The sequence below is a fragment of the Carassius gibelio genome, chromosome A13 (genome assembly GCF_023724105.1).
Source record: "Carassius gibelio isolate Cgi1373 ecotype wild population from Czech Republic chromosome A13, carGib1.2-hapl.c, whole genome shotgun sequence".
In the NCBI taxonomy this organism is placed as follows: domain Eukaryota; kingdom Metazoa; phylum Chordata; class Actinopteri; order Cypriniformes; family Cyprinidae; genus Carassius; species Carassius gibelio.
Window position 1 is genome coordinate 21,834,102 of NC_068383.1, and position 27,287 is coordinate 21,861,388.

Sequence of the window (27,287 nt, forward strand, 5' to 3'; positions counted from 1 at the left end):
GCAATAAACACTCTCAGAGAGCTTGTTTAGAAGAGTGTGATGGTGATCTGGAGGAAAAAGAAGAAAAATTATTTGGGACTGTCGGTTTAAGGTTTACCTCATTTTACACCTGAGCGCAGGTAAATGTTTTTGATTTTTTTGAGCTTGTGGCATTTAAACCTAATTGAACAGTTTAAAGCAAGAGCAGACACGTGTGCTAGAGGGAAAGAGTTGTTTGGCATATGATGAGAAGAAACCAAAGGCTTTCTTTATCATGCAATTTCAAGAATGGTTTCGCCAGATATTTTCATCATGATCAGATTATATGAAATGTTACTAATTGTTTGATTCATTAACGGAAAAAAAATGTAGTAGGCAAGAGAACCAGGCAATGAGACCCAGGTAAATAATATGAGGTGCTAAGCATTACATCTCCTTTAACTAGCTTTGCATAGACAAACCGTTGATGGTCAGTAAAGTCTGGTCCAGTTTGAGAAACGAACCTATGTGACATCATAAGAAAACCAATAAGAGTTCATTTTGTTTTGATTTGCTGTTTAAAGGCGGGTTTATCTGGAGTAGTTGATACAAGGATGCAGAATTTGGCTGGTTAGGTTGTTTAGTTATTTAACCCTGCTGGTTTACAGTAATTACACCATTATTGGGGCAAAAAGCATCTTTTATTTTTGTTTACTGTATGTCAGCAGTAGCTGCCATTGAGATAAATGAGAATGCAATGGCAATGTGACTTCAGGCTGACACAACCCTTTAACAAACCAGGTTTGCTGAAATCACCTCAAGCTTTTTGTCGATTTACAGACATTGCTTGGCTAAATATAGCGTATTTGCATTTTATTCATAAGCCCACATTTTCTTGCATTACCAGTGGTGTCACAATATTTTAATATAAGCTAGAATTGGAGCCCCTGTGTGGCTGGAAGAGGTGTTTGGAGATATCACATGCAAAAAATTTTTTTTTAGTTTGCAGAATTGATTAAGATCTTTCTGATCTGGAATGCAGAAACTCCATACTGCACAAGAATGAGTTCTGTAGTTCACACCTCTCAGCACTGTGGTGGTAAAGATCAGATGTCAAATAGATGTAGGCTGTCTTACTGTATATGCAGTACTTAGTCAACATGCTACGTTCCTTCCAGACATACAACATTCATTCATATTTGATGGTGACTCAAGACAGCCTTTCTTATTCACTCTTCAGTATCGTTTAGCCTGAAATGGAAGAGGACATCTGTCAATATTCTTACATGTTTACATGGCCAGGGAGGACTTGTCAATGTCTCCTCATTGAATTTCTTTTAAAGAGCACTCTTGATGATTACATTAAAATTGAGTAAATAAGAAAATGAGTTTTAAGAGTACTCATACAAGACTGACAACCCCCTAAAATATATAAAGCTGTGACTTTTTCTTTATACTGTTTTATTTCATAAATATTCTACTGAGCCTCTACAGTTAGATATGGTGAAATTGCATTAAACTGTTATGAACTGTCTAAGATCAGTGCAGGCAGTCTGAGACAAAGTGGTTGAATTGTAGCACTGCCTGATGTCAACATTATCATACTCATGTTAGTTCAACTGTCGAAGTTCATGCACTGCATCATGCAACCGTTTGTCCTCGGAGACTCCAAGAGCTGGTTGGGGAGGAAAGGTCAAGTACATCATAAATCACAAACACTGAGTTTCCAAGGAAAGAGAGCTCAGATTACAGAGTAGGCTGCTTTGCTTGTCACTCAACTCTATCCAAGTGCACATTATCACACAAGCCAGGAAATCAATATTAAGGAAAATTAACTATATATTTTGAATTCCAGTCAAATTGTTTTGTTTTCATAAATTTATGGGAAAAAAGTAAATAAAAGCTAGGATATTTGTAAAGTTTGTGTGACGTGCATTTCTGCATACTCGATGCGCATAGCACGATGTTTTCTAAAGCCTACATCGGATTTTATGTGTACACTAAGGTGGGTGTGTACATAATCAACATTGTATACGCATACAGTACTGTAAGCATTTTTCTATGAAAACTTTGTACACTCAGCTCATAACCTGAAGCAACTAAGCGACGTTTGAATGATTATGCAAATATATACTGTGCCCTTTCCTTTTAGTAACAAAATAAACATCAAAAACTGAGAGCAGTGAGGAAGCAGCAGTTAAGAAACGCATCTGATTACATCAATGTGGATGTTTGCATGAGTTCTGCAGTTCAGTACTACAGTAAAGTCCAGTCACGCAAAGTTTATTTATAAAGTACTCTCATAACCAGTCATAAGGTTAATTTTTTTAAATAAAAATGTATACATCACCTGAAAGCTGAATAAATAAGCTTTACAATGATGTATGGTTTGTAGGACATAGGAAATAGTAATTACAGTAGGAAATATAGGACAATATTTGGCAGAGATATACCTATTTAAAAATCTTTAATCTGTGGGTGCGAAAAAAAAATCTAAATATTGAGAAAGTTGTCCAAATAACGTTTTTAGCAATGCACATTACTAAGGAAAGAGTTTTAATATATTTACAGAAGGAAATTTGCACGATATCTTATCACAATATCTAGATTTAAGACTGGTTTTGTGTTCCAGGGTAACATATAGCTAATTAAATGGTGAATGAGAGAGTTTCTCTGTCGTGTCATTTTGTACCAAATATATTTATTTGTATAAAGTAATTGTATAATAATTTAATGACATAATATGACTTTCAAAAGCTGAAGTGATTACCTTTATTTATTTGTTAGAATATGTATAACTCAATATTTGATTAATCAGTGGAATAATCGATGATTAGTCGATTAATCGATGTATGGACTATGGAGATACTCAGAAATAATCACGTGACCACATCATGTGTAGTTTAAATACTCATCCGTCTTGATTACATCTTGAATATGCCACCTACATGCTGCCCAGTCACCTAAAACATGTGACCATTCTGGTATGCATTGTTAGAAAGCCCACCAAAATAATCAGAATTTGTTACGTTGCACCAAAACACAAGATTATGAAAGAAATCACAGCTGCCTCCCTCTATTCTTCACTTCTTTTGCTACTTGCTTGTAAGCCGAGCATGAGTTAATTCAATAGTATTTACATGCTCCTGCAAAAGTTATGTACTAACCGTGTGATGAAATAAGTGGGGAGTGTCTCAACGAAATCTGAATGCAAATAGTCACGGCAGATGCATTTATCAGGTGGAAACTCTATAATGCTTCTTGGCTGACCACTTGAGATACGATTACTAAAATAGTATCTGGTAAACAGGCTCTGTTTGTCCTGCTTTTCATTTATCAATAGTTAAATATAAAAGACACATTTAAAGAGAGCATCACATACTAGACTACAGTGCTTAGCATGTTTGGAAGTCATCTGATTTCAGGATAAGCAGCATGAAGTGGCTGGACTCATACATAACAGGCCACAAAAAAAGAGTGTGTGTAATCTTGTCGTCTATTGACTTCAAGGTTGCAAATGCCCACTGGCCTTTGTTTTCTTCTCTAGCCTCAGCTGCTCCGGGGTCAAGGCTACCGCTGGTGCCGATTGTGTGTTGTTCTTTGAGCTGGCTGTTCTTCTCCATTCTCATCCCAGCATAAACAGGCATTCATTTTGTGCAAGGTGGCTTTATAAGCACCTCAGTACCATTTCTGAGAGTCATTCAATACTTGGGTTGGAGAGTTGGATGACTCTCAGCTGTGCATTGTGTACACATTACCAGCAGTTAGAAAAGAAGGCATCCCACAGCTGCACTACACATCTAAATGTGCAACCTCTCAACCCCCACCCATCCTGGTCAAAATTAGCCCAAGCCAGACTACACAATTTCCCAACTTGCCTCTCAGCTACCAGTTAATGTACTGTAACAATGATCTGTAAGATTAGCTTACAACAATGGGGCCATGTCCCTTGGGCCATGCTTCTATCACGATGCAGACATGAGAAGAAGAAGTCTGACAGTAAGTGCACCAATCCTTATCCAGAAATTATTAACAGGAGTGGAGCATCCAGAGATGTATAAAGTACTAGAGAACCATACTTGAGTAAAAGTACAAGTGCTCTATCAAAAAAGTGACTTGAGTAGAAGTTGAAGTGCTCTTTAAGCACCACACTTAAGTAGAAGTACTAAAGTATTCAAAAATTTTTGTACTTAAGTATTGCAAGTAGTCTATTTTAAAATTTACTACTCAAGTACTGAAAGTAAAAGTAGAAGTATTGTGTTATGTAGTTATTAAAGAAAGTAGTCAAAAGTTTGAACATATTGTTTTTACTATTTCAAATGATTAACCTAAAGGACAATCACAATTCCTTTGACTAACTTCTTGTAAACAAAAAAACGGTTACTAGGGTTAGTTAGCCCAATTTGCAAAATGATGTCATTAATAACTTACCCTCATGTTGTTTCAAACCCGTAAGACATCAGAGGGTCATTTAGAATTTTTTGAAGCATCGAAAATACATTTTGCTCCAAAAATAGCAAAAACTACGACTTTATTCAGCATTGTCTTCTTTTCCGTGTCTGTTGCAAGACAGTTAAAAACAAAGCAGTTTGTGATATCTGGTTCGCGAACGAATCATTCGATTTAACCGGATCTTTTTGAAACAGTCCACCAAATCGAACTGAATCGTTTTAAACAGTTCGCGTCTCCAATACGCATTAATCCACAGATGAATTAAGATGTTAACTTGTTTAATGTGTCTGACACTCCCTCTGAGTTAAAACAAACCAATATCCCGCAGTAATTCATTGACTCAAAAGTACACTGACTGAACTGATGAAGAGAGAACTGAAGATGAACAACGAGCCGAGCCAGATAATGACTCGTTCGTGAGTCAAGAACCGTTTCTGTCAGACGCGTCCGGTTCGTGAACCGAGGAGCTGATGATACTGCGCATGTGTGATTTAGCGTGAAGCAAACCGACACACAGAGCGTCTGGAACCGAACTGATTCTTTTGGTGATTGATTCTGAACTGATTCTGTGTTAATGTTATGAGCCCAGGTGCAGTCAACGCCAATGACGCCATTGCATCGAGCGCAAAATAATCGGTGAACTGTTTTCTTCAACTGGTTTATTGAATCGAACTGTCAGAAAGAACTAACGTTACTGGTCATCCGAAAACCGATGCAACCGGTTCTTGACTCGTGAACGAGTCATTATCTGGCTCGGCTCGGTGTTCATCTCTCTCTTCACAGCAGTTCAGTCAGCACGCGCAGTCTCGCTTGATTCGCTCAATGATGTGCCAGCTTCATCAAACCTGCCATCTACAGTTCTGGCAGTGGTTTGTAATGGAATGATTCGTAACATTATTATAATTGTAACGAGTAACGATGCAGCACATAAAAAAAATATCGGAGTAAAAGTATTAAACTCAGCGAAAATATGTACCGAAGTAAAAGTGGAAGTAGGAGAAAAAAATAATACTCTAGTAAAGTACAGATATCGCCTTTTAGTACTTAAGTACAGTAGTGAAGTAGTTCTACTTCGTTACTATACATCTCTGGGAGCATCCCAACTATGGAATGATAATTCTCACCACAATAATGTTGAAAAGTGGAAGAAGGGTGCTAATGATCTGTGCAGGATCTTCTTACATAACAAATATCTTTAAAGTGTGAAGGAAAACTTTAAACCTTTTGTTACTTACCACAGGGGTATATTATCCTGCTCTCGGAGCGCTACTTTCTTACTTTTCCAGCAACTGCCTGGAAGTTTCTAGTCATCCGGATGGCCTTGATTAAACTGGTTCAGGTGTGTCGGAATAGGGCTAGGGCTAAGTTGTGCTGGATAGTGGCCTTCCAGAAGAAGAATTGGATCACCCCTGTTTTTAACAGCTCTTACTTCCAAGATCCAGGCCACTTTATTTAAGAGGTCTTCAACCCTACTTCTGGAAGCCACTTTCCTGCAGAATTTGGTTCCAACCCTAATCAAACACACCTGAACCAGCATGACATCTTCTACAACTCTGTCTTTCCCATGTAATGGTGGTATAATGTACCTCAATCAAAGTCACATTGTATTTGTTCACTTAGGTCATGAGAGAACTGGTTTATCCCAGCTGTGCCTAGTTTATCCCAAGGTTCTCCATTTCTGTCACCTGATGGAGTTTGGGTTCTTTGTCACGGTCGCCTTCTGCCTTGCTTAGCCGGGGTCTGAAAGATGCTTAACTTTCAGAAATTGTCTTATAGAACAGCTTTGCAACTGATTCTGAATTTTCTCAATAGGTGAGTTTCCATAACTGATTCTGCTCTTTCCCTTTTTATCCCTGTGAAGCTGCTTTGACGCAATCTTTAGGTTGAAGGTTGAAGACCTTTACGTTACTTTAAGTCTTTTAGTTGCACTTTATTTTACAGCTTATGCATTGACAGTGTACTTCAAGAAAGTAAAATCAGTTAATGGACTTAACGTAGATTATGATTAGGTTTAGGGTTAGTACCTTTACACAGTTATTTTTATTACTTTAGGAAAATTCATATGTAAATGCAAAACAAGACTGTACAATTAAGTGCTACTTCTTTTTACGACTACTTCTGTTCCACTTCAGCTGGGTGTGGGTCCAGCTGCTTTATCAATCTGTGTTAGGTTTCACCCAATCTAGCTTTAGGGCTTCCACCTATCAATGACAGCTTACCAAAGGACTGAGGCTCAGCACACAGTCAGATGTCAAGTGGATTTGGAGGGCTTTGAAACCTTGGGTCTTCAAAATAAAAAATTATCCAGGATGCAAAGAGCAGAGAAGGTCTCACTATGAATTGCCCTTGCCCCACAAAGAAGCCGTAGAGATTGAAATTAAGTGCTAGCTCGCTTCCATTTCATAAATTGAGTATTTAAAAATACAGTGCTGGAAATACAGTACCTTGCAGCACCAAGGGACTAAAAAAGATTAAGCAGGACTCTGGATGGTATAAGACAACTACTGCACCCCTAGATCGGAAAATTAATTCCTCAATTTATGGACTTCAGGAATAACGTTAAGTTGCTCAGGAAACAGTCAAGATTGAATTTGACCTGTGCAGAATGACAAGTAAGGATTCGCTCAATGTCCCAGGAGGGAAAAAGGGTTCACCACATCTACAATAGGAATTAGAGTCCTTATCTTTCAAATTCTCATGTAACTCTCTCAGAGTAAAAATAACCCTCTAGGTTGCCTAAGTAATCTTATCAAGGGGTTCATTTAACATTGCTTCGATCCAATGATGGGGCAACGTGCTTGATGACAGAGCAGGAACGTGTGTCTGTCGCTCTGCCTTAAGTAAAGTCCTCAGGGGTATGAGCAGCTCCATGAGTCAGAGCTCCAGGGCAGGGTGAGAGGCTGTGAAGTGCATGGACGTGTGCACCTCCTTGTTCTCTATCCGAGAGGGAGGTTTGGGGTGAAGGAAAGGTCAAGCAGCCCATTCTTCATGCTGTCTGCAACTTCGACACATGCCGAAATAACTTCAAAGAAAGACACCCAGCATACACTAGCTGAGGACAGGGGGACACATCTCATATGCAGAAAACAACACCACAGTAAGATCAACACAGGGAGCCGCTCAGTGGATCTTAATTCACACAGGAAGGAGCACCCGGCTCAGGCTATCAGAACAGGGTAGGTGAAAAACATTCATGTGGGAATGTGTTCCAAAAATTTTTTTTTTAAATACACTTAAGCCCTGAACATAATACGTTTATTTAAAGTCTTAAAAGTGCTCTTCTTCCTAATGCTTCATTGAAATTCTTATTTTGTTTGCATAATGATGTCACTTATTCCCTCTCAATTTCTCAATTAATGAATTACTGAGCAGAATAATCCCCCAATGCCTGTCCCAATACAAGTTTCCGGTTTGTTGCCTTGAATGTACTTTTCACATGTAGCCTTATATAGCATCTCAGGCGGAAATATTACTGGTCTGTATGGTGTGGGAAAAATCACTGGGTTGTAAATGGAGTTCATAAATACCATCACTTACTAATAAAACTCTGACTGCATAATCTACTTTATCTAGCACTTAGATAGATAGATAGATAGATAGATAGATAGATAGATAGATAGATAGATAGATAGATAGATAGATAGATAGATAGATAGATAGATAGATAGATAGATAGATTTGCATTACTTGTCACAACACATTCTTGCTTCATGGAGTGAAACTGCCATCTGAATCATGTCATATGCGGAGCACTAAACCCCATATGCTGGAAATGGAAAGGCAATATATTACACTAGTTAATCTCACTCTAGTGTCTAGATACAGAAGGCATCTTCTCTCAGTTGCTATAGTAACAGTGACCACCATGGACACACAAACCAGGATTATACTGTAATATTCACCCACAATGCTGATATAAGTGCTAGAATTTAGTAAGTTGTGTATTCTCACTCTTCTTTTTGCAAAACAAAAACCGTGACTATTAAAAGTTGACATCTAACTCGTGCTGGGATTACTCTGAAAAACTAGGAAAAAGAACGGCTTGGATTTCTGAAGTCTTTTATGTTGGAGGAGGGAGGAGGCATGTCCGTTGCTTGCAAATGGAAGTTTTTATAGTAAGATGATAACATGACATATGATCTGGAAAATTCAGATCAAGAAAGAGCGCACAAATCAGGAGGGGCAGAAGGGCAAATATTTGGGAAATAATAGTGACGAAGAGTCCTTAAACCACGAACTGTGATTCTATTCTGAATGTTTTTATTGTGTAAATACATATTTTAATACATATTTAGAAAATAACATGATGAAATCTAAATAAAAAGAAAAAAAAGAGAAGAATCTACCCAAATAATATTTTATATAATAGTTTATTACCAGAAACTTAGCTTTCTCCAGCAAAAGCATTGTGTTTCCCCAATAAACTTTGTGTTCACTTGTAAAACACTTTTGTTCTCTCGCAAAAAAAATAAAATAATGTGTTCCACTAGAAACTTTACATTCATTCACAAAATCACCTAAATATAATTTCCCCTCATAAATGTTTTGTGAAGAAATGCAAAGTTTCTCAGCGAAATACATACTTTAGTAAGTCAATGCAAACTAACACAAAATATTTGGGGGGAATTTAAAAGCATTGAATTTTTATGTTCTCCTGTCCTATTTTTTAAAACCATCACCATGTCTCTTTAGGGGCTCCATAAATGTGTTCATTTCAACTGAGTGAGCTTTTTTTTCTTTTTTCTTTTTTCATTGTGAAGAAAATTATAATAATTAAAATAACTATTTTCCACTATAAAAGACCTTTTGTGCAATGGAAAGTTTCCATGTAGTTTAAAGGTTCTTCATTGAACCATCGATGTCAGAAACTAACTATTATACAAAACTACAATACACTAGGACAAACAGTGTTGTTGTTTAAACACTGGCCTTCTTCAGTGGTATCACAAAACCCCCCTTTGGGCACCTTTATTTTTTAGTGCGTAAGATGAACATGACAAAACAGACACTGCATGTGATATTCACATGAAAGTCAATTTTCACAATTGCAGTAATTGTTGGGTCTGCAGTGGATAATGATGTAAAGCTAGAGAAGAAAGCACTTGCCATAAAGCAGCAGATTTGAACACCCTAATTACTGTACTGTCAATTTCAGCACAAACACCGTAATCAGACCACAGCGGGACAGACACATACAAATGTGTGCTTAAAATCCAGAGGCTGAATAGCTGGAATAATGGGCATGCCATTATCTCAGTATAAACACGAGGCAAGCAACCAAAAACAAATGAGCTTTGAGTGCTTCCCTAATTCATCTGTTCTTCGCAGACTATCAGGATAAGCCCTTAGGAGCCCGATATCCTCCTCTACCCATTCTGCTTACGATTGTAGTAGTGATTCAGCTTTCTAAAGAGAAAACGGCAGCTGAGAGATGGTTGCTACATGTCTGTCTTTACATACGCCCTCATTTATAGTAATATATTTGTATGCGAGCGAGTTTGTGCATACTGTATATGTGCGAGCGCAGTCTCCCATCACCATGGTGTGGACATGTAGATGCCTGTTTTCAAATGCTCCACAGGCCTGATGTTGTTGAGATAATCTGCTGAAAACTGATCCTCTCTCCACACTATCGCCTGCAGAGGAACGTGTGGGCACATCAGCCCCCAACATCAGGAGCCTTGTCTGTCGCTACAGCAACAGCAAAAAGCCTTCCATTACTGCTACAGCTTCCACAAAGGTTTCTGGCAGATGGCGCTTCTGATAACAAGACGACAAAATGCGTCCAATGCACTCTCAATCAGACGCGTCCATCTGTGCAAAAGAATGTTTACACGGACGGTCTTGAACAACAAGACTTGGCATGCATCAGTGAAATACCAAAAAGTGGCTGAGGGTTTGAGAATAAAGAAGAAAACAAACAAGCATGTGATGTTTATACTGTGTCTTGTACTCACTCTGCCGTGATAGATTGTGTGGGATGGTGGTCTCGAGCGAAGCCTGTCTCTTTAAGAGCCAGTCCTTGGGCAGGTTGGCTTGTTGAGTGGGGAGGTGGAACCGTGTCTGCTTCTACAAACAAGCATTTCTATCAACAAAACGTGCCTCACTAGCAGACTGATCTTGAGGGTGTGCATATATACGAGACTGGATAGTGAAGTCGTGCTCGATTTTATTTTACATTGCTTCCTAATGGTGTGTGTGTGTGTGATATGTGAGTCCTGTTTCATCAGCACCTGAGGTTTGCAACACTCTGCTGGAGGGGCGGCCAACAGCTCAGGTGTGTTTTTTCAGTAAGTGTGTTCGTCTTTTTGCATTTTTGTTAAAATAGAGTTCAGTTGTTTCTGTAGCCTTTAATATAAAGCCGTTTCAAAGAGCCTGGTTGTGCAGCACCTTCTGAAGTCTGTAACTTAAAAGAAAAAAAAGTATATTATCTTGTGTTGTTATTTAAGGAGGCATTCCTGTAAAAGGCTACAGTATACACTCTGGTCAAACTCAGGCTCTTAAACTTGTGAATTATAATCAGTCTATTTACCCAACAGCAGAAAGGTGTTTGTGCAGTATTTGAGATGGAAATGGTGTGGGAATAGATGCTGGTTAAAGGAACCACGGGCAAATTAAGTTTCCATGGAAGCTTCCTGGTAAATAGTGGGCTTTTAAGTACGTTTGCTCAGATTTTTGATGAAGGTTTCTTTGAGATTTTAGTTTGAATTTTTGTATGAAAGTGTATCTTGTGCTCCAGTGTCAATCCAAGTTCTGAAGTGTGTACATTCAACTTTTTTAAAATGTGCTTTGTTAATGTATATGTTTTCCTAGGAAGAAAAGACTGGTAAAAGGAATTGTTGTTATTTTAATTTCTGATTTGTTGAGCCACAATATAAAAAGCTGTTAAACACCCATGAGTGCACTTTTTAGATAAAATAAGTTGCTATGTAATTATTTCCATTAAAAACACTGTAGAAGAAATTCTGAAGAATCTTTATGCTGCTTCTTCCATCTCGGTGACCATGAATAGCGTCCAGCTCCAGAATGATACCATAAAACATTAGATCATTAGCTCTCAAGTCTCATTCTCCATGTGTTCCCAATAGTATCCCATTAATATAATCTGATCTGTTGTGTCAGTTGCAAAACACACAAGAACATTCGTTTTTTGGGGGGTCAGTGATGTTGAATGTTAACGTGCTATTCCCAGCTTTGCATACAAAGTTTTTCCCAAATGTAAGAGTTTTGTTGGAGTGGAAGTGAATACTGACTTGGACATTAGTCAGTTCCTCACAAATCTGCCTTTTTGACTGTAATATTGCATTCAACATTGCATAAAAGCTTTTGAGATCATTTTTTATAATCAAGATTATTATTATTATTATTTTTTTTTTTGTAATGCTTGGAGATTGACAGAGCTTCTAAGCTGCTTCTTCTTAATTCCTTTTTCTATATTCCATGGAAGAAGGAAAAGTCAAAAGTGTGAGTAAATCTTCACTAAATCTTCATTTTTGGGTTGTTGAATTAATTTAAATTTAGTTAAATGTCACGTTTCATTTTTATTTCTATTGCTGAAATTTTAATGTTGAACATGCTTCTCCAAAATGTCCTTTTTGTGAGAAGATAATAATTCCTATCTGAATCATCTTTCTTTTTAGCTTCATGGTAAGAGTGAAAGAGTCTTCAGTCATAGGACTGTCGGCCATCTATTTTAATGAACCGTTGGATGATTCATTGAATTTTGATGTTTTGTGAGAGATGGACCATAAAACAAATGGAGATCATTTTCCTGGATCATTGCCAATGTGTCAAAGTGCATGACACATATTAATTTAACACGGCTGGAAATAGCACCTTTGAAAATCACAGAGTGATCTGCTCGAGAAGTAATGTAATGTTCAAATATAGCTCACTTGCTTGCTTTCACTGCCTGGTGTCTGCGCATGAGAGCGGCCAGGATGCAAAAGTGATAATTGGCATGGCATCCCCACAAGGACTGTAGATGGAGGCTTCCTATTGTGAAATGCTAGAGAGCTTCCTATCATGGAAATGGACCTCTTCTCAGCTTGCCTGCTTTTCATCATATTCATTTCCATTAGTGGTTGAAAGAGCGCGCCATGAATCTATGGGAAACAACAAAAAAGATGCATCTTGCTATTTTGTCATCTAGATGTGTGAGATCGACTTCACTGAGGTCATTTGCAATGCAGATATTACAAAATATCTCTATAATTCATTATTTAAATCCTCCTTTTAGTGTAATGTATTGGTGATTGTGCATGTAAACGATATAAAAATGTATTTCCATGGCAAAGGAAGTTCATTTCTCTAGTTGAAAACACGTGCCTTGACTTCTTTCTGGTTCGGGCTAAAGTAGTCTCAGCCTCAGATGTCATGCCGACCAACTGCTGGTTGAATGTCTGATGTATATGGGACACAAAAGTGGAAACACTTCAGGAGTGTCAAAGTCCTACATATTTTACAAGGTGGCTAATTCGTATGAATTCATATGACCTCTACAAATTTGCAACCTCTTAAAAATAAAAAACATATATTATGAGGTGATCCCACCCCTAAACGTACCCCTAACAGAAATTATACAAAGGCCCTGTCCCAAATTACACCCTAAACCCTTGCGGTCTTTGCACAAATAAGCCACCTCATAAAATAGGTATGAATTGGTTGGGAGATAGCATTGTTATTTCCATGCCTTAATGCCTGTCTATTGGCTGCTTTGGTCCGCCTTCTAATGACAGCTTGGTAAATGATTTTGTAATGAAATGACAAGGAGACATAAATTTATACAACATGTAGAACAGAAGCAGCTCATCTAGCTTTAGGAGCTGAAACCTGATTATATGGTAAGAGTTGCACCATTTCCAACAAACATTTTAAGTGGTTGACCAGTTACAACAGTCTAGGCAAACTGACCAATCAGAGCAGACTAGGCTTTTCAGAATGACAGGCTTTAAAGAGTAGGGATGAATCAGTTACCAGTTTGACGATAAACCTCAATAAAAATTCACTACAGTTAGTATTACTGTTTCATATTTCGTATATTTCATATTTTTGTGTGCAAGCATGATGGAAGGCACGGTGCAGAGAGAAAATATGAAATAATGTATGTATGAATGGATGAATACAATGAATGCATAAGGAAGAAACCGACTGTCTTCAGAAAAGTTTCCATGGTATTTGCATTTCATCTTCTCTCAGTGTATGTCTCCTAATAAGTGTTTATATATGCAGCAAAGCTTTGTTTATGGTGGTTACTGTGGAAACATCTATATTTCTGCTGTTCCATAACTGCCACCTGCTGGGAGACAGTGAAATTAGATTCTCATTTATCCTGTCTGCCGTTTCTGTTCTGGAAGATGAAAGACAAGTTAATGCATTCTAAAAATCTCAACACTTTGGACAATAAGGTTGTTTTTGTAGAATTGTTTATTAACAGTTAGAATGCCTGTAACAGATATAAAGACTGAAATGTAAGGTTTATCATTATCAGCCTCTTCTCTCCATTAAGGCTGCATTTATTTGGCCAAAATACAGCTGAAAAAAGTCTTCTATTGTAATATTCTCATGTTTAATTAGTATTATTATTATTAATACTAATCATCACAATTAAAATAACCAAAGACTTAAACTACTTCAGTCTGTGGCACTGAATTTATTTAATACACGACTATATTATATATATATATATATATATATATATATATATATATATATATATATATATATATATATAAAATCTGGCCATTATTTTAATGTAACTATTTTAATGTTTATGCAAAAAGTGCGAAGTGCTGCTAATGTTATTTTTTGTTTATCGGTTCTCAACATGGTGTTTTTTCTGTCAATGCTCACCTCAGCAACGTTGTGGTCTGTGTAAATAGACTAATGGTGGTGAAGGAGTGGTGTGGTTTTCTAAATGTCCACCATGAAAGATTCACATAGTGCTTTTAATTATTAAGTATTAAGCTAAATTATTAAACATGTCTGTCGGCTGGTCCATGGTCAGGTGTTGCTCTGTTTGATGTTTGGGTAGAGTGAAAGTGCTCAGAGATCTTCATCCTGGGCTGTTGTGACTCATGTTGGAGGTTATGGGATGGCCATCACCCAAGCATCCCTTGTTTTTAGTGCCTTATTTTTTACTTGTATTCTGTAAATATATATTCATAATATATGTCATCAGCAGCTGTCCAAAGGCTTGTGATTTAATTAATGATCATTTCATGAATGTTAATGTGTTAATGTCTCGTTGTTTCAGATTGTCAACACCATGAAACTCACTGTAGTTCTGCTGCTCTGTGGCTGTGGGGTGCTATTTAAACACAACTGTGAAGCCCAAGGTAAATACATATTTGTTTTACGCCACCAAATTACATTACATACACTTAATGTTTTACTGTGTATTGCAGTAATTCAATATAAATATAAAGCAAATAGTTGAAAAATAATAAGATAAGTAATAAGTAATATTTTATTAATTCTGAATACATTTTCTACACATCCCACATGCACTGCCTGAGCATACATTATTATTTAATTGCTCAAGGGCACCTCAGTCGTGGTATTGAAGGTGGGAAAGAGCATTGCACATTCACTGCCCCCACCTACAATCCCTGTCGGTATAAGACTCGAATCCCACAAAACTTTGGGTTAGGAGTCTGACTCTGTAACAGTTAGGCCACAACTTCCCCATAAATAAAAAAACAGAGCATGCTGGGAAAATTACTGAAGACTTGGCCCGAGTTCGTTCAGTGTCGAGTCGGTCCTGCAGGCAGGGGCAAGCTCGGACAGTGTCCCAGCGGCTGCAGAGATCCATATCAGTAAACCACTAGAGTAGGAAGCAACAATGAGGTGCTTTATTTGTATAGTGCTTTCATAAAACACACCATTTTAAAGACGTTTTACAAAAAAATCATGCATTTAGCAGATTACAGCTGGAAGATAATATAGTTTACATTTTGGGATAATCTAAACAATCACAGAGTCAAGATTTGCTATATAGGCCTATATTGCTTAACATGACTGTATTATATGTATGTGAAGCTGAATGTATATATCCATCTTTAGAAAATATAATTGGGTGATTATTGAAGGAATCCATTAAGGAATCCATGAACATAATTACCATGGGAGAAACTGGTTAATGGAAGGCATGTGTAGAAGGAAAACACAAGATATGGAACACAGGACTGACATTACTACCTCTTCCAGAAGGCACATCCATGTGCGACAAAAATCCAACGGGGAAGGCACTCTGGAGTCCCCTCAGGAAAGGCTTACACGGGATGGCAGGCCTCCATAGCAGAACTTGTTCCGGGACCCATGGATCAGGCCAATCCTTGGGGAGAATATTGGCTTCTAAGGCCCTCCATGGGCAGGATGTGGGAACAGCAGCCATCACTAGGCTGGATGTGGGGACTGGTGTGCTCCTTTGGCTGGACGTGGGAACTGGAGCCCTCACTTGGCTGGACGTGGGGACTGGTGCGCTGCTTTGGCTGGACGTGGGAACAGCGGTCCTCACTAGGCTGGACATAGGGACTGGTGTGCTCCTTTGGCTGGACATGGGAACTGGAGCCCTCACTTGGCTGGACGTGGGGACTGGTGCGCTGCTTTGGCTGGACGTGGGAACAGCGGTCCTCACTAGGCTGGACGTAGGGACTGGTGTGCTCCTTTGGCTGGACATGGGAACTGGAGCCTTCACTTGGCTGGACGTAGGTACTGGTGCGCTCCTTTGGCTGGATGTGGGAACTGGAGCCTTCACTAGGCTGGACGTAGGGACTGGTGCGCTCCTTTGGCTGGACGTGGGGACTGGAGCCTTCACTTGGCTGGACGTAGGGACTGGTGCGCTGCTTTGGCTGGACGTGGGAACAGCGGTCCTCACTAGGCTGGACGTAGGGACTGGTGTGCTCCTTTGGATGGACGTGGGAACTGGAGCCCTCACTTGGCTGGACGTGGGGACTGGTGCGCTGCTTTGGCTGGACGTGGGAACAGCGGTCCTCACTAGGCTGGACGTAGGGACTGGTGTGCTCCTTTGGCTGGACATGGGAACTGGAGCCTTCACTTGGCTGGACGTAGGTACTGGTGCGCTCCTTTGGCTGGATGTGGGAACTGGAGCCTTCACTAGGCTGGACGTAGGGACTGGTGCGCTCCTTTGGCTGGACGTGGGGACTGGAGCCTTCACTTGGCTGGACGTAGGGACTGGTGCGCTGCTTTGGCTGGACGTGGGAACAGCGGTCCTCACTAGGGCTGGACGTAGGGACTGGTGCGCTCCTTTGGCTGGACGTGGGAACTGGAGCCTTCACTTGGCTGGACGTGTGGACTGGTGCGCTCCTTTGGCTGGATGTGGGGACTGGTGTGCTCCTTTGGCTGGACGTGGGAACTGGAGCCCTCACTTGGCTGGACGTGTGGACTGGTGTGCTCCTTTGGCTGGACGTGGGAACTGGAGCCTTCACTTGGCTGGACGTAGGGACTGGTGCGCTCCTTTGGCTGGACGTGGGAACAGCGGTCCTCACTAGGCTGGACGTAGGGACTGGTGCGCTCCTTTGGCTGGACGTGGGAAAAACGAGCCTTCACTTGGCTGGACGTGTGGACTGGTGCGCTCCTTTGGCTGGACGTGGGGACTGGTGTGCTCCTTTGGCTGGACGTGGGAACTGGAGCCCTAACTGGGCTGGTCAGGGAAACAGGGGCTGGTGCCAACACTGGAGCAGAATCAGGGGCTTAAGCTAACAGTCTTTTCCTCCTTAAATTCCTCCCCTGGTTTGGGGTTAATGAGCAGGCTGTTATCAGCTGAAGGCCAGGGAGTGACCTGTCTGGCAGGCCTGACTTCTGAGCTGCAGGCAGATTTGACGGCGGGCTGGTTCTGGATCGGGGTTGGACGCTCTCCAGACACTAAAGGATCCCTTTTACAATGTACTTCCCTATGAATGTAATTGGTAATATAAGGTGACTACATGAGTAAAGGTTAGGTTTAAGGGAAGGATCAGGGTTAGTACCTAGTAAATAAGTTGTTACTGTAATCACAATAAGAAGTACACAGTATGTCATGCAGAAAAGGACTGTAAAATATAGTGCTACCAGACTACCTTTTCCTGGATTGATTTCACTGGAAATCACTGGAAAATTATTGTGAAGTCATGTCAGTAGTTTATAGTGAACAGTAATAATACTGATATAATTGTATAAAATATATGTTTAGCATGTGGAGCAGTGAAACTAGATATATGGCAAGTTAAGAGCAGATCACACATCCAACATAGAGCATTTACAAAAGATAATATTGGCACAAGCTACTCAAAAGAATTGGCCATATGTGCTGTTAATTTCCTCAAACAGTTTCTACCAGCTGTGCTGCAGCAGGATCCTGCTGAGTAGATTACAAGAAAACTCTGCGTCAGAGGTCTTTGATGGTTCCGCTGTGGCTGATCTGTCTCTTGAGCATTCCGCTGGGAAATTCGTTTAGAGAATGTAACAAATCTGCGTCTCAGTTGTTGGGCGCAAGAGTTTGTGTCTTACACGTGTGCTGGGGGCAATGTGTCAGTGTGTCACTCTGTGCATCTAAGCAATGCAGAAGAACTATCAGTTGTGTCTATTGGTCTGCTGTGGAAGATGGGGAAAACATGATCTGTGCATGTCTGCAAAGATTGATTCTAGAGCAGGTCAGTGGGGCCAGTACATCCTGGAAGGGGCTTCCAGCTGAAACAAGCCACTGCACTGAAAAACTGATACAGATAAACGGACAGCACTTGAGTCTGTGCCAGGCACTATTGCCACAACAAATAAGAAATCAGAAATCATATCCCTTCCTGGCTCTTCCTCAACACTATCAGCGCCTGTAAACACTAAAAAACAGTTCTTTGATGTTTTATACTTGGTATCTTGGTAGATTGAATAGTTATATAAATAAAAAATAAGTAAAAATATGTTTATAAAATATAAATATTAGATGAAAAAATAAATAAAAATTAAAAATGTTGTTTTAGCAACTTAGTGAAACGAAGTTAAAGCTCTTTTCAACAGAAAACTTACTGGAAATAAAAACTGAAACTGAAATATGAATAATGAAACAAAAACTAATAAAAATGACTAAATCTTAAAAAAATTAAAAATTAAACAAGAGCTAAATATAAACTAAACTAAGTATAAAAAGAAAAGCTAATTCAAAATATTAATAAAAATGAAAAAAGTATATATACAGTAAATCATACTAAAATATCAATGCCCCAAAAATGAAAGTTCTGTCATCATTTAATCACCCTCGTTTAACTTCCAAACCTGTATGAATGACTTTCTTCTGTTAAAAAAACGCTGAGAGATTCGTCAAAATGTCTTCTGTTGCCTTCCATAAAACAAAAGAGAGAAAACCATACAAAGTTGGAAGGACACGAGTGTGTATAAATAATGACAATATTTTGATTGTGGGAAAAACTGTGAGAATGAATTACAAAAGTGTCATAAAAACTTGCCTGTGGCAGCAATTCTGCAAAATGACGTTGCTTTGTGCACGTTTTATGACACTTTTCACAGTGACATGTCCAGTGAATGGCATTAAAAGTGTTTAGCCTGGTCAGAAACAGGTGAGCATCAATCTGCCAATGTTTGACTCCTTCGGTTCACACGGTTCTAGTTACCTCTTCCTCAGCTCCTTCAGACACTGTCTTCTATTTCACTCCACCTGCTCCCCAGTGAGATCTTAGACACACATGCATACACTTGGGAAGTGTGTGTGGTCCGAAGGGAGACCCATACCTGCATGTTTCACTGGCACCAAGGCTCTGAGCATGGCCACAGGGGATCTGGAGAGGGAATATAGGGTTTCATGGTAGGAATACATTTAGATCTCTCTGGTTTACACATTCAAGTAGCCCACGCACTGTGGTGTCTGTTTGAGCACCTCCATGAGATGAAGCACAAAGACTGGAGGATGGAGATAGTCACAACACCTGTCGCACTGCCATCATAAACTCAACCCTAGGATACGCAGCCATTGTTATGATTGAAATGATCACTTTCATGAGCATAAATCAATGGCCACTGACTCAGAACATGACAGATCAGATCAGCAGGTGTCCGAGTCAATCCCAGTCCAGGTTTCACTCCAACATCATTGCTGTAATAAAACAATTGTATTACATTGTTGTAAGTCACTTTGGATAAAAGCCTCTGCTAAATGACTAAATGTAAATTTGTAAACATTACTGTCAGTATTGAGAATCTATTGAGAATCAATTAAAAAAATAATATTAAAACAATTACTGTTATTGTTATTCATTTAGCAGATGCTTTCATCCAATGTGACATACAAATGAAAGACATCACAACTACTATTCATAGTATAGAGCACAAAACCAGGTTTATTAGAAAGCGGGAAACATGCTATAGAGATGTCCAAAATATTGAATTATATTATATATTCTTTAAACTTATGTCAACAGTAATTTTCATGTACATCTTTTAATGTAAACTGTGAAAAATACAAAATCTTACTCATCCATACTCATCTACCTTCTTCCGAATTATTTATTTTATTTTTTATTTTTTTTTAAATGAAATAATAGTTTAGTATTAGAGAAATTTGTCCCAGTTTTTTGTTATATTACACTTAAAATTGGATGTGAATTTAGCATATATTTAACAATAGTGAATCATACAAAAACAAGTTGAACTGAATCATGACCCATGTCCAGATTTCTTGCGATATCATATCATATTCAAAACCATTGCGATTGCAAATATTCACACATGCTTCTGAATTAGGCCTGGAGGATTTTCTAGAATAGACTCCTACAGTTTGTACAGCATGTACAGGACGATTTGCACCACATCCGTCTATCAGCACTCTGAGATCAACAGACTTCTGTTGACTTCTGTCACACCCAGACTCATTCTCTCTTTAAAACTCTCTCGTGTTTACTGCGTATGAAGTACTCACTGTCTCCAACCTGGATTCAAACAACTCCCAGTCTTTGTCAATCATAGCATGCTTTGAACTTGCAGTTAATGCAGCGAGCAAACAGACAATATACAGGAAGGAAAGCTTTAAGCATGAATATTGATCATAGTGATATTATAGATAATGGTATGGGGCTGTTTTTTAGGGCTAAGCCCCTTACTTACAGTGAAGGGAAATCAGCATACCATAAGATCTCCACTGGCCCACACAGTTTTAAATGTTAAACGAATCCTTCAGCTGTCTATGTTTAAGAGTTTACGCTTCATATTGTTGTTTGGGCAGCTCTCCGTTATCAGTTTGTAGTTTTCATCTGTTGCACTGATAGCGCGGGAAAGCCAAGCCTGCTCTGTGTTTCCAGCAATACAGGTCTTACTCTTGGCCGGATTACATGGGAAGTGCTTCCCATTCCAGCGACCGCTGAATGAATATGAGCTTACACATGTATTGTGTCTCACATACCAGCCTTTATCTGAAATGGTCACCAGATGAAGTGAGCACGTCAGATAGGGGGTAAATAAACTTCTTGTAAGTGTACATTTGATTCACATATTGATAATCATAACTTCCTGGCTACAGAGTTAATAATTTAGCGGTGTGTTTAGTGGAGACACGCACAGGACCTGTGATGTAAGAGGCTGGTTTGAAGGCATGTAGGGGTTAGGAGCGCTGGGCCATGGTGAATTCTTGTGATGTTCGGGCAAAGCTCATACGGGCGGAGACATGAGCACATTCCTCTCCTCCCACCGCACACGCTCCCCTCGTGCCCATCACCACAGACACACGCGCTTCCTGGCCGTCCCCCAACACACACACACACACACACCCTGCGCTAACCTCCACTGTAGCGCAAAACCCAATACTGGATAAGCACAGCCAAGACTGCTAAATCACTCAGTCGGGATGGTGATGATGGAGATCAGGGGAATCATTTCACTGTAACACTTCATAAAACGTTTCATAGAAAAGTACATTAAGAATGGAAAAAGAGCTTGCATCAACTTTCCAGTTTCCCAGGTAGAGGTCAGACTTTTATGAAAACGTGTCACAATTCCCCCCTAAAATCTTAGACACTAGCTGTTGTGTACCACGCTCAACAGGCTACATAAGCTGTTGAAAAGTGACACTGAACGCACATGCCTTCTTCGAGTGACAAACTCTCACAGACATGCTCGAGCGTGTTGTGTGATCTGAAGGACTTGTTTACTCCATCTGAAGAGGATTCACCAGTGACGATTGCTGTTATGCAGTCATTTCTGAACTCTATCGTTTACACAATTGCCAAAGAAAGAAAACATGATACCTGACAAGAGCTTCAAATACATATAAAACATTATATTAAATGTATTCTTGTCTTTCATTTTCCTCAGCAGAAACATCTCCAACACCCTCGGTCAGTAACTGCACGTGTGAACTGGGTCATGGAAAATGTGCCGAAAACGGTGATTGCAGGTGAGTGTGTCTGAAACATTGACTTGAGACTTTCAGCTGTTTTGGTGATGTATATCTGACCTGTGCAAGCCTGTTCCCGCTCACTACTATTGTAGAAGATGAAAACTGTAAACAGATTAACAGTACAATGGACATGCAGGGTTGACTGTTGCCTCTGTGGGGTAGGTGTGATCCGGGATGGGGTGGACCGCGTTGTGATGACTGCGTGCGAATGCCTGGATGTGTCCATGGCTCCTGCCATCAGCCCTGGCAGTGCACCTGCGTGGACGGGTGGGCGGGCCGATTCTGTGACAAAGGTGAGTAATTATTCATGGGAGTTGCTTTTATCGATTAACTTTCTGATTAAAGAAATCCAATTTTTAAAGACATAAATGACAGGGGCATGAAACAGTTTTAGTTGCAACCCATGCTTATTGAAAATACACGACTCTGCGAAACCTGAAATACATTGTTCTGGGTACATGGTTGCACTTTACAGTCCACAAGAGGCCCTAAAAGCTATATAATTGCAGATGGAGTTTATTAAACAGCACAGCATCATAAAAAAAGTTAAATGTCCAGTGTGTTGCACTAAATAATGTTTTCTTTCCAAAACAGTTAAGTGTGACTTCGGCAACATTGTTTGTTGTATGTATCATGGCAGTTTAGAAACTAAATGTCCTAGATTGGCGCTAAAAAGTTAATGATTTACATTTGAAATTAATGTACACCTTGACTAATCCGACTAAACCAAATAAAAATACATTTGCTGAAGCAACCATGCATTAAAGATTCCTTACACAAGGCTTGGGGATTAGTTTTGATTTTTATTTTGGAGCGCCTGTTCCTGAGTGCTCTGCATCACAAGCGTAATGCTGTACCAGGTGCGCTATTGAGCAAGTTTACTATGTCAGAAGGGCCTTAAATGTGGAGCTGGATATGTGATGCAAACATTGAAATGTATTATTTTACACATAATGCACTTTGGTAAAAGCGTTTTGAGGTCATAACATAATATTGTCCAAGGAACCGTGCAAAAACAGGCTTTTATTTAAAGATGATCTGCCTCTGTAATAATACAGTATGGTGTGGGGGAAACAAAGTTGGTGTTTTACTGCCCCTAGTGTTCATTTAATCTGGAAACTGCTGTGAAATGTATTTATTTCCAGAAATGTAGCGGGATTCACATATTTACAATGAGCATGGGTTGGTTATTTTAGTATTGAGCTACTTATATACTAATTATAAAAATTTATATAGTATTTATTAATTTATTCTAAATGTGTATTTATTATTTTAATTTAAGTTTAAGTTAAGTTAATTTTCGGTTAGGTAATTAATCATTCATGGCTTTCAGTGGCAGACACTAGATCAACATAACAGCACTGACTTGTTTTCGCAGATATTTTGGTGTGCTCCCGAGAGCAGCCGTGTCAGAATGGGGCTACTTGTGTCTTGAATGGCTCTGGGGATTACAGCTGCTTATGTCCCGAAGGCTTTCATGGACGGGACTGTGAACTGAAAACAGGGCCTTGCCAAAAGACTAAGTGGGTTGATTTCTTTTCATTTGTAATGTAAATGCATGTTTGTGTGTTCAAATGTATGGAAGCATATGGGTAGCAATATTCAATTTGGGATGTAATTTGAAAAATGACAATGCAATATGCAAAATTAAAATTAAAATTAAATAACATAATTTTAATTTGCCATTTCATACACCAGTTTTAATATGTAAAATGAATATTAATTTTAATGCTTTATAAGTTGCAAAATTAAAATGAAAATGTATTACAGAATTGATTAGATATGTTAGACATGTTCAAGCAAAAACTGTGGCAAAATTATAATTTAAATACTATTTTTCTTAAATACATTAACACTCACAGTCAAGACACTTACGATTGCATTTTCATTCAATGTCCTGCAATGAATGTAGCAAAATTCAATGTGCACACTGAAAATGCATTTCGAGCCGATCACATCTCCGCACCCTCCCGCCCTGTCAATCACTGCATGGAGTTTGTAATTTAATTTTGTAATTTATGTAATATGTAATTAAATTTTCATTTTCATTTTGCGCCAAACGTTGCACAAATGTATTGGAAAATGTAAATGTAAATACAGAAATGCATTATCATATTGCATATTACTGTACATGAATATTGCTACCCATATGCTTCCATACAAATGTACTCACCTGCCTAACATCACAAAGCTGCAGAAGAACAAAACGAGCCGTTCAGTCTAGCCTGTGAATATGAATGATGTAATATCGATGTTTTTACATATCAAACGTTTAACATGCAGAAATAACTAAGTAAATAATCTATCCAGAGGGTGAAGAACTTTCTGTTTGTCCATCCAATGGCAGTAGCAAAGGACATCATAAGGATTTTTTGCACTATATATTGAAATAATTCGAGAAAATAAATTGCATTTACATCACTCAGCAACATATTGCCAAATGATGATGTTGTTCAGATTTCAAATGAAAATGTAAAAAATGAGCAAATACAAGAAATCCAGTTCTTTCAGATGATATTTACACAGGCATATTTAGCAATAATTTGTTGCTCATTGAGTCTTTTTTAAGTCTCTTTAATTTAGGAACCACTCCATTTGTTCATTAATTGGACTACGCTTGCTACAAGTACATTATGCTTCAGTTATGATTCAAATGTTAAATGAATCGTACAGCCGAAAACAGATTGGATTTTTATATTTTAAATGGATCTGGTTGTGAATAAAAATCAGTTCTCAGAAAGCTTTCTTTTGCAATTTGGTGACAATAGTGATCTAGAGAACACACACTTCACCTTTAAAACCCAGTCCATTCACTACACCACTTTCAAAGTCGTCTGAAGCGTCTGTCGTCACTGAAGTCAGTTACAGTCCATTCACATTTCCCGCTACAGGTCTAGATATTTAACCTGCTAAACATCTCTCTCTCAAATTCTCAAACGCCTCTTTGATAATTCACACATAGCTTTTGTCGTAATCTGTGTTAACCGTCGATGAGTTGAGTTGTGTGGGAATCATAAACAACAGATATCTTCAGTTCTCATGTCTATTGCTGCAGGTCCCCCTGCAAGAACGGCGGCCTCTGTGAGGATCTGGGTGGTTACGCTCCAGAACTGTCTTGTCGATGCCTGGCTGGCTTCACAGGGCCCCGCTGCGAGACCAACATGGACGACTGCCTGATGCGCCCCTGTGCCAACGGCGCCACCTGTTTGGATGGCGTGAACCGTTTTTCCTGCCTGTGCCCTGCGGGTTTCACCGGCCGTTTCTGCACCATCAACCTGGACGACTGCGCCAGCCAGCCCTGCCTCAACGGAGGACGCTGTATAGACCGAGTCTCCACCTTCCAGTGCTTCTGCTCTCCAGGGTTCACTGGAAGAACTTGTGAGACCCCCGTCTGGGAGTCAGGACCTCAAGCCGTGTCTCCGTTCAGGGGCGAAGGAGACCGAGTTACTCAAGTCTATCGCTCCCACTGGACCACTCCACACTCGTTCAAAATCTCAGTGGTGACTCAGCATGGGGCTGAAGGGCTGTCAGAGCTGCAGCTCATCATCCTGCTGGTGTTGGGGGGCTTGACTTTAGCCGTGGTGGCGCTAACGGCTGGTCTGGTGCTGCGCGGACATTGCCAGGATCGATCGGCTCGCTGTCGGTGCAGGCCGGCTCCCGCTCACCATCGCCCCTTCCACCGATGCCGGACGAACTCTGTGCCTGCACAACAGGAATGCAAGATCAGCTTCCTCCAGCCTTCGACTCCAGCTGAGCTCGAGAAGAAGAGGCTGAACACCCACATCATTTAGCCCCAGAGATCACGCAGATGCTCTTGTTGAAGTAAAAGGCCACTTCTGACCTCTCAAAACATAAGACAGTACTCATGAATCTGAGAGTTGGTCGCTGAAAACAGGTGGTCATTATTCAGAGTGATTATTTTAATCAGAGATGCCACAAGTGAGGCATGTACTGCTGAGGGAACATTAGGCCAGTTAGAGTCGACATGAAATCAATAGTGTTCATATACCTGGTCTTGGAATATGATTCCAAAGATAAGAAAGACTTGTGTAATATTTCATCAAAAATGGAAAAACTTGCTCTGCCACTGAAAAACATTTTGGCTGATCTCACCAAGCAATATTTTTCACAAAAACCCCTGAAACGCAGAGATTCTATTTCCTTTCCCCACTTTTTTACGTTTTATTCGAAAAAGGCAACACTTGTTAGCATGCTAGCTAAAAGTTATCATGTAAAACACCATCCTCAGCCACCAGATGGCGAGAAAATGTTTACACAGAAAAAAAATATCTACTTTAAATAAGGTTATTTAACATAAACAATGAACAATTATTTTAAAGCATTTATTAATCTTACTGTTAATTTCAACATTAAAGTGAATGAATTCAAAAGTATCTGATAACATGATCTAATAGGCCTAAGCTGACCTTAACTAACAATAAACTGTTGTATTTTTATAAACATTAACAAAGATTAATCAGTATTGTAAGAAATGTATCGCTCATTAACTAATGCTGACTTTCTGTAAAGTAAAAAAAAAAAAAAAAAGTACAGTTAAAAAATTTAATTTTAGAGGAAATAGAGTTTTTTCACCTTGGTTTTAAGGGCTTTCTTAATTTTCATATAGAGAGCACTTTTTTATATCCAGTCAGTTATGACACCTCACCTCTTCCTTGTTTTAATATACTGTATATCCTGTAAATACAGTATTGTCACATTCTGAAGGTAAGGTGGGATGCAGACGCTGTTGATGTTGAGGTGCACACAGTCTGGGAACTACTGTATTTGTTGATATGATGTCTGTACTCAAAGAGTAAACCGTAGCACTGATCCGCTGCATGTAACATAAAGGGAAGCACTAAACCCCACAAATACATCAAAACTTCAGTCGTGTTTTACATTAGTACTGTATGTGTATAATCAAGCCTCGTTGCTAAAGTGCTTTTCATTTCAGGTGTTTGTGTAAGTGTTCAAAATGTAAAATATTTCATTGTTAGTGAGTATAAGCCATGTATGTTTGATTCCTTGAATATTTGTTTTATAAACGTTTTTTAAATGATAATGTAACATTACATTGTAGAGATGCTCTTTTAAGCAGGTTAGTAATATAAATTCTTAGCAGCAGTATTCTCAAGTGTAAATATTATTTATGTAATTTATTGGTGAAATGTACATTTGTTTTGTATTGTTGTGTATTTTTATACAGATCTGTATGTATTAAAGTTTCGAACTGTGTAACCGTAGAACTACTGTGTGCATAAATCACTCATAATCATAAACTACAAAAATGTATTTGTATAACAGTTGCCATGACTAAATTAACTTAATATTATAACTGTACAGTTCTCCGGGTCGTGCTACATGTGTCTCTTTATTTTTATAAAGTGCATGTAAAATATCATTTAGATATACTATAATTTATATTGTTATTAGCTCCATACAATGTTTATTTATTTTTTATTTATAAAAATCATATTAA

General features: G+C 39.1%; 1 protein-coding gene across 3 annotated transcripts; it reads left to right on the forward strand.

Moving 5' to 3' along the window:
- On the forward strand, positions 1 to 27,284 carry LOC128026495 (protein delta homolog 2-like). Of its 3 annotated transcripts, none has more exons than XM_052613699.1 (6): positions 1 to 119; positions 14,666 to 14,747; positions 21,724 to 21,805; positions 21,971 to 22,101; positions 23,187 to 23,331; positions 24,864 to 27,284. In XM_052613699.1, the coding sequence occupies exons 2-6, from the start codon at positions 14,678 to 14,680 to the stop codon at positions 25,597 to 25,599; spliced, it is 1,164 nt and encodes a 387-aa protein (XP_052469659.1). In that variant the 5' UTR covers positions 1 to 119; positions 14,666 to 14,677; the 3' UTR covers positions 25,600 to 27,284. The 3 variants fall into 3 exon arrangements, with proteins under 3 accessions (XP_052469659.1, XP_052469658.1, XP_052469657.1); XM_052613698.1 differs by lacking the exon at positions 1 to 119 and adding an exon at positions 10,395 to 10,700; XM_052613697.1 differs by lacking the exon at positions 1 to 119 and adding an exon at positions 10,395 to 10,687.
- The last annotated feature ends 3 nt before the right edge of the window (positions 27,285 to 27,287 follow it).

Bases quoted from the DNA above. Each gene is read 5' to 3' on its own strand.
- LOC128026495 (XM_052613699.1), top strand. From the start codon at position 14,678: ATGAAACTCACTGTAGTTCTGCTGCTCTGTGGCTGTGGGGTGCTATTT. The intron at 21,806-21,970 runs GTGAGTGTGTCT...TCTGTGGGGTAG, and splicing joins GCCGAAAACGGTGATTGCAG to GTGTGATCCGGGATGGGGTG. The intron at 23,332-24,863 runs GTGGGTTGATTT...CTATTGCTGCAG, and splicing joins GGGCCTTGCCAAAAGACTAA to GTCCCCCTGCAAGAACGGCG.